At 48.1% G+C, this 12,271-nt stretch overlaps 1 protein-coding gene across 1 annotated transcript in view; it reads right to left on the reverse strand.

The window, feature by feature from the left end:
* LOC135518544 (E3 ubiquitin-protein ligase HECW1) overlaps positions 1-12,271 on the reverse strand; it is a 65,756-nt gene that overhangs the window by 27,461 nt on the left and 26,024 nt on the right. The window contains exons 6-8 of the mRNA XM_064943714.1: positions 7,736-7,878; positions 5,644-5,744; positions 3,860-5,359 (exon numbers count right to left, since the gene is read on the reverse strand). Coding sequence (XP_064799786.1) covers positions 3,860-5,359; positions 5,644-5,744; positions 7,736-7,878 — 1,744 coding nt within the window. The remainder of the gene's footprint in view (positions 1-3,859; positions 5,360-5,643; positions 5,745-7,735; positions 7,879-12,271) is intronic.

Here is a 12,271-nt window from a genome sequence, read left to right on the forward strand (position 1 = left end):
TTCACTACATTTTTGAACATTCTTCAATTCCATTTTAATGTTTTGGATTCCGTGATTCTGTCCTCATTCTCTGCAACGGGGATTCTATAAGGCCCTGATACTGTTCCGTGTGTCTCTAGCTATTGTACTGTGTCTGTGTGTGTGTTATTGCACAGAGTGGGCGCTGCTATTTAGAATGGCAGGTAAATGGCAGCGGAAGCTCCCAGTGCTGTACACTAACAGGAGTGACTGTTAGCGTGGTGGATCAGTGGGGACTGACTTGGTTCTGCTTGGCCGGGATAGTACAGTAATGACTGTTAACGTGGTGGATCAGTGGGGACTGACTTGGTTCTGCTTGGCTGGGTTAGTACAGTAGTGACTGTGAGCGTGGTGGATCAGTGGGGACTGACTTGGTTCTGCTTGGCTGGGTTAGTACAGTAGTGACTGTGAGCGTGGTGGATCAGTGGGGACTGACTTGGTTCTGCTTGGCTGGGTTAGTACAGTAGTGACTGTTAACGTGGTGGATCAGTGGGGACTGACTTGGTTCTGATTGGCCGGGTTAGTACAGTAGTGACTGTTAACGTGGTGGATCAGTGGGGACTGACTTGGTTCTGCTTGGCCGGGTTAGTACAGTAGTGACTGTGAGCGTGGTGGATCAGTGGGGACTGACTTGGTTCTGCTTGGCCGGGTTAGTACAGGGTTACTGACTTGGTTCTGCTACAGTATCAGTGACTGTTAACAGTAGTGACTGTGAGCGTGGATCAGTGGGGACTGACTTGGTTCTGCTTGGCCGGGTTAGTACAGTAGTGACTGTTAACGTGGTGGATCAGTGGGGACTGACTTGGTTCTGCTTGGCCGGGTTAGTACAGTAGTGACTGTTAACGTGGTGGATCAGTGGGGACTGACTTGGTTTTGATTGGCCGGGTTAGTACAGTAGTGACTGTTAGCGTGGTGGATCAGTGGGGACTGACTTGGTTCTGCTTGGCCGGGTTAGTACAGTAGTGACTGTTAACGTGGTGGATCAGTGGGGACTGACTTGGTTCTGCTTGGCCGGGTTAGTACAGTAGTGACTGTTAGCGTGGTGGATCAGTGGGGACTGACTTGGTTCTGCTTGGCCGGGTTAGTACAGTAGTGACTGTTAGCGTGGTGGATCAGTGGGGACTGACTTGGTTCTGCTTGGCCGGTTTAGTACAGTAGTGACTGTGAGCGTGGTGGATCAGTGGGGACTGACTTGGTTCTGCTTGGCCGGGTTAGTACAGGAGTGACTGTTAGCGTGGTGGATCAGTGGGGACTGACTTGGTTCTGCTTGGCCGGGTTAGTACAGTAGTGACTGTTAACGTGGTGGATCAGTGGGGACTGACTTGGTTCTGCTTGGCCGGGTTAGAACAGGAGTGACTGTTAGCGTGGTGGATCAGTGGGGACTGACTTGGTTCTGCTTGGCCTTCCACCCACCCACCCCTTCTCTCAGTATTCAGCAGGGTGTGTGGTGAGCGTACTGTGTGTCTGTGTTTGTGTAGGATTTATCTCCTACCGTACAGTATCTCCGTCCATAAAGAGGTACTGTACTGTCAGCCCTCAGAGAGAGGGAGAGCAGAGAATACGTCAAACAACCGCCAAGACAAATTACAGATATAAAACCGCCACATGCCCCCCCCCCTCAACATTACCCATTTTCTCCAGCAATGATAACAATAGTCAGTTACCTAGGTGACAGAAGTTCTGAACATTTTTCATTAGCAATTCTAATTAAGGAAGAATGACTTTGAAGTGTACGTGAGATGAAAGGAGAAAGGTATAAAACGCAGGCAGGAGTCTCGTCGTGTGCTGATCGAGCCATTAAATGGAGCCTTCATTTTTTAGCTCTGATTTGTGACCTACATTGCGTATCGTGTCTAATGAGAATCAACATGTAAAAAACAGAACATTGTAGTAAAGCTTTGGAGAACACAGGAGTTCAAGTTGAAAGAAGACCATGCATTTTCAGTGTATACCCTAAAAACAGCCATAACGACCCCTTGAAGGTATGTTGCTTAGCAGCAGCAATGTCACAGTGAACAATGTAAATTAAGCTGAATTGTGGGCTCGCTTGAACAGAACTGTTTCAAATTCAAACGCAATCTGTAACCTGCACTGATTATCTTCCTTGGTCCTTATTCTCTCACTATTCCCTCATTTTGTCCTTACTTCAAAACAACCCAGCCTCAAACGGTTGGGCATCCACTTTGTGTAGCAGTGTTTTCACCCAGTAACTGAACAGGTAACTGAACCGGTAACTGAACCGGTAACTTAACCGGTAACTGAACCGGTAGCTGAACCGGTAACTTGACCGGTAACTGAACCGGTAACTTGACAAGTAACTTGACCGTTAGCTGAACCGGTAACTTGACCGGCACCTGAACCGGTAACTGGACCGGTAACTTGACCGGTAACTTGACCGGTAACTGAACCAGTAGCTGAATCAGTAACTTGACAAGTAACTTGACCGGTAGCTGAACCGGTAGCTGAACCAATGACTTGACTGGTAACTTGACCGGTAACTGAACCGGTAACTGAACCAGTAGCCGAACCAGTAACTTGACCAGTAACTGAACCAGTAGCTGAACTGGTAACTTGACCAGTAACTTGACCGGTAACTGAACCGGTAGTTGAACCGGTAACTTGACCGGTAACTGAACCGGTAGATGAACCGGTAACTTGACCGGTAACTGAACCAGTAGCTGAACCGGTAACTTGACCGGTAACTTGACCGGTAACTGAACCGGTAGCTGAACCAGCAACTGAACCAATAACTGAATCAGTAGCTGACCCAGTAACTGACCCAGTAACTGAACCAGTAACTTAACCAGTAGCTGAGCTAATAACTCAACCAGTAACTGAACCAGTAGCTGAACTAATAACTCAACCAGTAGCTGGACCACCATTTCAGTCAAAGCCAAATCAAAAACAAACATAGAAACAAAGAACATAGATAAGAAAACAACATGGCAGCAGCAAAGCAGCTTATGACCAAAAACAAAAGCCTGGTGCCATATGGCAGCCAGGAACCTAAACCCAATGCCAAAGCGCTACCATGAGTTTGACCGCATTGTTTGTGTGACCTTACCACCCCATGCTGACCCCTCTCCTCTGAGGCCACTGTCACCTTTGACCCCTGTCCAGGAGGCCTGATGTGTGTGTGTGATGTGTGATGTATGTGTGTGGGGAAGACACACACACAAGTGTCATCACAACAGACACAAAGACTGTTGTGAAATTGGGGGTAAAACGCACAACAGCGGGGTATGTGTTTCCCATGGCCTCCTTTCTCGACCCACGGTGCACTGCCCTTTTAAAGGGCAAAACAATGATAATCACAATCATGGGTGATGGTTCGGTTTGCATTCACTCGATTCACGGCAGTGGGGGTTGGGGGGAAGATTATTACAGCGACACTGACAGTGCTCATGCACCTGAATGTGGGGGAAGAAACAACAGGGCTCCCTGTGCAACACACTAATGGGCAGCCAGGCCTGTCACAGAGGAGGCTATGGACTCGATAACAGACCTCTCCTGTGCTCCCTCTATCAATAGACTATGGTGAGGTGAGGAGGAGGCCTTAAAATAAGGTTCTGTGTATAGTAAGCTATAATTATTGTGGTGGGCTGCGATGCTGTGCAGTTGTTGTACAGTGTAATCATCACAAGGCAAGAATGTAGAGTAGTCATGCAAAAATAGAAATGGCACCTTTTGAATGGAGAGGTTAAGAGTGTCATTTTCATTTGTTATTTTGGGTATGTTTTTATCACGTTTGCTAAGGTTGACCTGGTCTCAGGTTTTGAACAGGGTAAACACACATTTACCAAGTGTATCAGTTAGCAAGTGACTATGAAGAGCATCTCACCTCCTACTGTCCTATCGCTAGGCCCGGCCACCGGCGACTCCCCGCTCTCCCCTCTCGTCCCCTCCTCCGTCTCCTCTCTCCATTCTGCTGTCGTCCCATCGCCGCTAGGCTCCCTAGTGTCGGGGCTCTGGATGGAGTCAGGCACCGACTCAAAGGCGCTGTTCTCCTCCTCTTCCTCCTCTTCGTCCTGCGAGGAGAAGACGGTGCTCTCTGAGAGGCGTGTGCTGTCCACCGACGACAGCCGTGTGTGGCTGCAGGGGCGGTTGCGCCCCTCGTAGCCAGAGTTGCTGTAGCAGGAGGTGCTGTAACAACTGGTGCTGTAACAAGACGTGCTGTAGCAGGAGTTGTCGCACAACTCACACTCGCTCCCCCTCACTCCCCGGCCGCTTCCGCCCACTTCCGCCTCTTCGTTCTCCAGGCGTGGGTGCAGCGTCCTCCCTCCCCTCTCCCCTCCATCCAGGAGCTGGTTGAGTTCTGACAGGCGCTCGATGGACAGACTGCGGGGGAGAGTCCTACTACGACAGCAGGGGGCTGTGCACTCACGCACCTGGGAGGGGGACGCCAGGGATTGGGACGCGTCTCCCTCCTCCTCCTCCCCTTCCCCTTCCTCCCCGTCCTTGGAGGTGGGTTTGATAGTCGGCTCCTCGGTAGAAGACCCTCCCTCCTCCTCCCCCTCTTCCTCCTCCCCGCTGCCCTGCCGTTGGTGTGCTGAAGGCAGGCTGTGGAGGAGGTGGTGGATGCGGATGTAGTGGGTGCGTGGTGTCTCGGGATCGCCACACGATGAGGCGATCACTGTCTCCAGCTCCGAGATGGGCAGCGAGCAGGGCCTGTTCTTGCGCCGCAGGGCGCTCCGCATTGGAGGGGAGGCGCGGGCTGGGCAGCAACAGTCAACCCTCCTCGGTTTGGCTTCCACCACCACCTGCTGTCCCTCCTCCTTCACTACCTCCACTAGCTCCTCAGACGGCACAGGCCCCGTGGCTCCTTCCAACGGCTCCTCCACAGCAGTGGTAGGTTCCTCACTGTCCAACTCCATCTCCACACCCTCAGGTTTAGGCTGCACCTGGGCCTCCCCCTCCTCAGACAGGGCTTGAACCTCCTGGGCTTCAGTCTCCTCCTCCTCTCTCTCCTCCACCAATTGTTCAGCTGAAACCTGCTCTTCTATCCCAGTCTGTGGCTCTGAAGAAGATACCTGCACCTCCCTAATTGTACGCTCCTCCATCTCAACCAGGGTGACCTGTTCCTCCACACCCTCCTCCTCCATGACATCGTCCCCAGGATGGGCCTCCTCTGTGAGGGAGACATAAGCGAGAGTGGTGGAGGGCTCCGGGTCCTCCAAGTCTGGGGCTCCATCCAGGGGGAGTTCAGGTGTGTCGGGCCCCATGCTCAATGTGTCTTCGGCAGGGATCTCTGCTGGGGCGACTGGGTCCACCTGGTTTACCTCCAACTGGTCAGGGTCAGGGACCACAGGGCACTCCATGACGAGGGAGATGTCCTCGTCATCTGAAATGAGAGAGAACAATAAGTCATAGTACAGGGATTTCTAACACAAATGTGTTGGACTTTTAATCAGGACAATAATAGTACATGGAATGAATCAACAGTAATATTGTTCACATTAATCTCCACTGTGATCAATGTTCTTGACTATATCATGTGGGACATAAAAAATGACTGGGTCTTATCGTGGTTATTTCAATTTGATAATTGAGTCAAAAGGGACATAAATGTGATCTCGGGCCTGAAGTAAAAGAAGGTAAGGGTTCAAAGAAGGAAGTGCTTGTGACCTGGGTGAATTGAGGACATCATCTCAAATCTGAACTGCAGCTGTCCACTAACATGATCCGTCGGCAGCCTGCGGCCAAGAGAGTAGCTCACCACACGGTCCCTATGAGTGAGTGAGTGAGTGAGTGAGTGAGTGAGTGAGTGAGTGAATGAGTGAGTGAGTGAGTGAATGAGTGAGTGAATGAGTGAGTGTGTGAGTGAGAGCAAAACAAGACATGAGGAAAGAGAGATAAAAGGGGAGATAATACAAAAGTTAGAGAAAACGCAAGAAAAGTAGAAAGAGACATTTAAAAGGACCAGACATACAATACCAGTCAAGATTTGTACTATTTTCTACATTGTAGAATAATAGTGAAGACCTCAAAACTATGAAATAACAAATATGGAATCATGTAGTAACCATAAAAGTGTTAAACAAATTCTTCTTGATGACAGCTTCGCACACTTTGGCATTCTCTCAACCAGCTTCATGGGGTAGTCACCTGGAAGGCATTTCAATTATTAACAGGTGTGCCTTGTTAAAAATTCATTTGTGGAATTTCTTTCCTTCTTAATGTGCTTGAGCCAATCAGTTGTGTTGGGACAAGGTAGGGGTGGTATACAGAAGATAGCTCTATTTGGTAAAAGACCAAGTCCATATTATAGCAAGAACAGCTTAAATAAACAAAGAGAAACGACAGTCCATCATTACTTTAAGCCATGAAGGTCAGTCAATACGAAACATTTCAAGAACTTTGACAGTTTCTTCAAGTGATGTCGCAAAAACCATCAAGTGCTATGATGAAACTGGCTCTCATGAGGACTACCACAGAAAAGGTAGACCCAGATTTACTTCTGCTGCAGAGTATAAGTTCATTAGAGTTAACTGTACCTCAGATTGCAGCCCAAATAAATGCTTCACAGAGTTCAAGTAACAGACACATCTCAAACATCAACTGTTCAGTGGAGACTGCGTGAATCAGGCCTTCATGGTGGAATTGTTGCAAAAGAAACCAATAATAAGAAGAAACTTGCTTGGGCTAAGAAACACGAGCAATGGACATTAGACCGGTGGAAATCTGTCCTTTGGTCTGATGAGTCTAAATTTGAGATTTTTGGTTCTAACCGCTGTGTCTTTGTGAGATGCAGTGTAGGTGAACAGATGATCTCCGCATGTGTGATTCCCACTGTGAAGAATGGAGGAGGAGGTGTAATGGTGTGGGGGGGGGGGCTTTGCTGGTGACACTGTCAGTGATTTATATAGAATTCAAGGCACACATTACCAGCATGGCTACCAAAGCATTCTGCAACCATACACCATCCCATCTGGTTTGTGCTTAGTGGGACTATCATTTTTTTTTCGACAGGACAGTGACCCAAAACATACCTCCAGGCTGTGTAAGGGCTATTTGACCAAGAAGGAGAGTGATGAATAGCTGTGTCAGATGACCTGGCCTCCACAATCACCCGACCTCAACCCAATTGAGATGGTTTGGGATGAGTCGGACCTCAGAGTTCCATCTGGGAGACAGAGATTCCTTCAGCCACCAGGGTCTTGTCTGGGATTTGTAGTGGAACCCGGTCGTTCCTCAATATCAACATGGCCAACAGACGTCGCCGTCCCGGGCCTACCCTGGCCCCGGAATGAAGGAAAAACAGCCAACAAGTGCTCAGCATATGTGGGAACTCCTTCAAGACTGTTGGAAAAGCATTCCTCATGAATCTGGTTGAGAGAATGCCAAGAGCGTGCAAAGCTGTCATCAAGGCAAAGGGTGGCTACTTTGAGGAAACGGAAATATTAAATATATTTTGATTTGTTTAACACTTTTTTTGGTTACTCCATGATTCCATATGTGTTATTTCATAGTTTTGATGTCTTCATTATTATTCTACAATGCAGAAAATAGTTTTTTTTTCTAAACTCTTGAATGAGTTGGTGTGTCCAAACGTTTGACTGGTACTATACAGTATATACATACCATTCCATACAACCAACATGCAAACTGACATAAGGCTGTCCACACAGGGGACATGGATCCCTAGCAGGGTCTGATCGCTAATGGCCCAGTAGGCCTGAGTGTGTGGAAGTGGCTGTGGTCAGGTCAGGTGACCTACCCGATGGCGTGTTTCTCCAGTAGCCTCTGCACCGGCATGGACAGCTTGCCCAGGAAACGTTTGATGATGGGCCGGCTCTTAGCAAACTTGTCCTTCACCTCGATCTCCAGCACGTCCGTAGGCAAAGACACAAAGCTGAAGCGCTGCAGACAGAAATAGTGAGAGGAGGAGGAGAGGAGAGGAGAGGAGAGGAGAGGAGAGGAGAAAGGTATATTATGTTAGTGCCCATGGGCTTACTGATAACATCACTTGATTGGTTACACTCTATTATACATTAATGCCATTTACTGGGTATTTATTCCAAGGAATTATATGGTAAATCAGGTACTGACATCATAATGACATGATAACTTCTATGTGTGTTTCTGTCACGCCTGCTCCCGCACTTCCCCCCTGGCACTCGAGGGTGCTGGTTGGTGGTGACGTCGGGTCCGTGGCCCGACAGCGATGGAACCGGGGTTGCCTAAGCTGGCTCGTCGGGCTGTCATGCCCTAGCTGGCTTGAGGTTTCTTGCCCCGGTTGGCTCAGAAGGCGCCCATCCCACTTCAGGCCTCAGCCGGATCGTCAAGTTTTTACGCCCAGCCAGCTCCTCAGACTGCTATGCCTCCGCCAGCTCGCCAGGCGCTCACGCCTCTGCCTGTTCGTCAGGGTTTCACGCCCAGCCGGCTTGTTCAGAGCCCGTGCCTCAGCCCGCCCGTAGGGCTCGCCCACGTGGAACGCCGGGTGATGCCCCTAGAGGGGGGCGGTGGTGTACTGTCACACCTGCTCCCGCACTTCCCCCCTGGCACTCGAGGACACCAGGCTCCCCATCATTACGCACACCTGCCTTCCCCCGTCACGAGCATCAGCGATTATTGGACTCACCTGGACTCAATCATCTCTGTCATTACCTTCCCTATATCTTTCTGGTTCCCAGCACTGTTCCCTGCTTCTGCAATGATTGTCCTATGTCCTTATATACCCATGTGCTGACGCTGGTCCTGTCTGGTTTCATGTCTGTTCCCAATTAAATGTTTGACTCCCCGTACCTGCTTCTCAACCCTGGCGGCGGTCCTTACAGGTCTCTTTATGATTCATTTATACACACCATTAATATCATTCAGACTTGTTTTTCATGACCATTCATGGTGTTATTAATAGATCTATTAGGAATAGCAGGAGACAGTGCATCTTTGTTAGGCATGGCTTCTCATTGATGAAACCTTCAAAAACACATTAGCTTTTAATTATTCTCTTGATGACAGCTATTTTACGCTGAAATAAAGAGCCTTTATCAAAGGTAAAACGGCAGCATTGCCTTCTCCGATTTAACCAAAATCTCTATAGTTACTTAATTACACTGTTCCCTGATTACTAGACCTATTATGACCATTCTCTCTCTATATATATATATATATATATATAATATTAAAGGACAATGGAACGTATAGAAATCTTCTTATGGAGTTTAGAGCTTGGATTAAGTAATCAATGTATGATAAAATTGGATCTTGAAGGATAAGATCTTGAAATGTGCATTCCCTCTCTCTTTCCCTTACTGCCTTTATCTCTTTCTCTCCTTCCTTCACTCCCCTTTTCTATATTCCTTCCTCTCCCAAACTCTCTCTCTCCCCCTCCTTCCCTCAATCCATTTCTATATCTCCTTCCTTGCCTTTCTCTCCTTCCCTCACACTGTTTTTTCTTTGACTCTCTGTCACTCAGTTCCTCTCCATGTCTGGGCTGTCTCTGCTGCTGTCCGTGGTGCTGAATGAACCAAGGCCAGCGGCAGCAGAAACTGAGCGCTGTCCAAGGTGCTTAAACGCCCTCTCCCTCAGCCAAGAATCAGAGAGAGAGAGTGCCTTGAACTCCATCCAAACGCTAGAGAGACCGGAGGAGCATCCTGCCCAGTGAACAAGCCAGATAAAAGGCACCAGCTCTGCAGCTGCAGTAACTAACTGGCGTTTCATTGTAGAGCTTTGGTGGATTTGAAATGTACATAGGAGATGTAATGTGTGTGTGCAGTGTCCCAGAGCATGGGTAACCATTGGGTATACTATAACAGGGTTTGTGATGTGTAGTCCTCTGTGAAAGTGGATTTGCTGTGGTGCGTTCAATCAGTTACAGGTCAGTAGAAGAAAAAATGGCCTTCGCGTGGAGGACAGTTGGATGGGAGTACCTTGTAAGTGACCGCCTGACCGGTTCATGGTTCCAGGGCACTGTTCCACAACTAGCCTGCTATCAAATTTCAGCTGCAGCGCCAAAGTGGAATACGCTGCTTTGGTTGGTCTGCTTTCTGCCGCGCTTGAGTTGCCACTCGCACTAAAAACAACAACGAAGCCACTGATTCCTCCATGCACTGGCCTAGTTAATGTCCCTCATCCCCCCCCTCTGCACCACCCCTTAAAATCCAATCTGTAGCAGCTGAATGTAATTTGCACCCAGCAGTGTCTCTCCCTTTCCCTCCGCCCCACGGCTTTGTCATCCTCAGCGCTCCGTTTTAATTGAATTGAAAAGTACAGCTCTTTCCTGTGTCGGAGAAGATAGAGACAGAAAGAAACATACACATAGTTCCACAAGCACACTATGCACTGAGCAAGAAGAGGCTTCATAGCCCATGTGAGAATGTTTTAGCCTGAGACTCCTTTCTCTGTGTGTTTGACCAATAACCACTAAACAAACAAACAAGATAAGTGCAGGCCCACCAAAATAGATGCTGGGAGTATTCAAGGAAAAACAAAGACAGACAAATTAAGGAAGGAATAGGATAGAAGCAAAACTCAACCCATGTTTGCCTCAGTGTACTATCTGATGTGCAGGCTTTTTGTTTTCCCGATGATGGTAAATAAATAAATAAATAAGAGAGCTATAGATTTAAATGACAGTAAAGTAGAGCGAATTGTGTGACGTGACTCGTGAGTCATGACGATGCCTGCATACATGCAAATCCATTTCCCATCCAGCTCTGCATTCCTCTGGCCTGCAGCCATCTGGGAGACTACTGCAGTGACTAAGCTAAGCACAGCACCTACTGTACAGTACAGTAAAGCTGGTTGGCTGGCTATGTAATAGCCTCAGGCGCAAACAGTTCTGTAGTATTATCGAGCCATACTGCTGATCCAGAGATGCTAAGTTAAGCTAACCTACCAGAAAACAAAAACATCCCCTCTGTAGGGCAAGGTTCACAACATTGTTTGTTGTCACTTAAAGCCCGGCCAGGGTGGTTAACCATTAAGATGGATCCCCTCAAGTAAACCTCCCTTCCTAATTTACAAGGTGCTGTGGAGGAACTGAGGAGTATCGAAAAAACATGCTCCGTGCTAGCTATCATCAGCCTACAGCCTCGCACAAACACATAAAGGGTAAACAAACCAAGTCACTTGAGAGAATACAGAAGTGTTTGCTGTGTTCGAGTGCCAGGAGCGAGGGAAATGCTTTGGTGGGATGCACAGAGTGAGTCATTCTCCCAGTTCCAAGCCGTCATATCACTTCTCGACTTTAATAAAGCAAAGTGTTAGCATACTGAGTGTTCGTGTAGCTTCCCTGATTAGCCTGATTAGCGGGAGTGGCTGTCTCCCTCAGGTTCAGAGAGCAACACTGTCCCACAGTGGGGGGAAATGGAACGCACTCAGTGGTCGCAGTGATAATATAATCGTGTTAGCTAAATATTAGCAGCACACTCCAGAAAATGCTAGGTCAGGGTCCGTTGCACTATTCTGAATGAATCCCAAATTAAAGCCAACTCCTAGAGCCAGCAGTTACATTATAAATTGTATCTACAAAAGTATGTGAACACCCTTTCAAATGAGTGGATTCTTCTATTTCAGCAACACCCATTGCTGACAGGTATGTAAAATCGAGCACACAGCCATGCAATCTTCATAGACAAACATTGACAGTAGAATGGCCTTACTGAAGAGCTCGGTGACTTTCAACGTGGCACCATCATAGGATGCCACATTTCCAACAAGTGAGTTCCTCAAATTTCTGCCCTGCTAGAGCTGCTCCAGTTCAATAGCTGTTCCCGAGTGGCGCAGTGGTCTAAGGCACTGCATCTCAGTGCAGGAGCTGTCACTACAGTCCCTGGTTTGAATCTAGGCTGTATCATATCCGGCCATGATTGAGAGTCCCATAGGGCAGCGCACAATTGGCCTCGCGTCGTCCGGGGTAGGTCGTCATTGTACATAAGAATTTGTTCTTAACTGACTTGCCTAGTTAAATAAAGGTTAAATTAAAAAAATGTAAGTCCTGTTATTGTGAAGTGGAAATGTCTAGGAGCAACAACGACTCAAAGTTATAGGTCACACAAGCTCACAGAACAGAACCGCTAAGTGCTGAAGCGCATAGCGTGTAAACACTCACTACTGAGTTCCAAACTGCCTCTGGAAGCAAAGTCAGCACAAGAACTGTTTGTCAGGGGCTTCATGAAATGGGCTTCCATAGCTGAGCAGCAGCACACAATCCTAAGATCACCATGTGCAATGCCAAGTGTTGGCTGGAGTGGTGTAAAGCTCACCGCCATTGGACTCTGGAGCAGTGGAAATGTGTTCTCTGGTGATG

This window comes from Oncorhynchus masou, chromosome 28, assembly GCF_036934945.1.
Source record: "Oncorhynchus masou masou isolate Uvic2021 chromosome 28, UVic_Omas_1.1, whole genome shotgun sequence".
In the NCBI taxonomy this organism is placed as follows: Eukaryota; Metazoa; Chordata; class Actinopteri; order Salmoniformes; family Salmonidae; genus Oncorhynchus; species Oncorhynchus masou.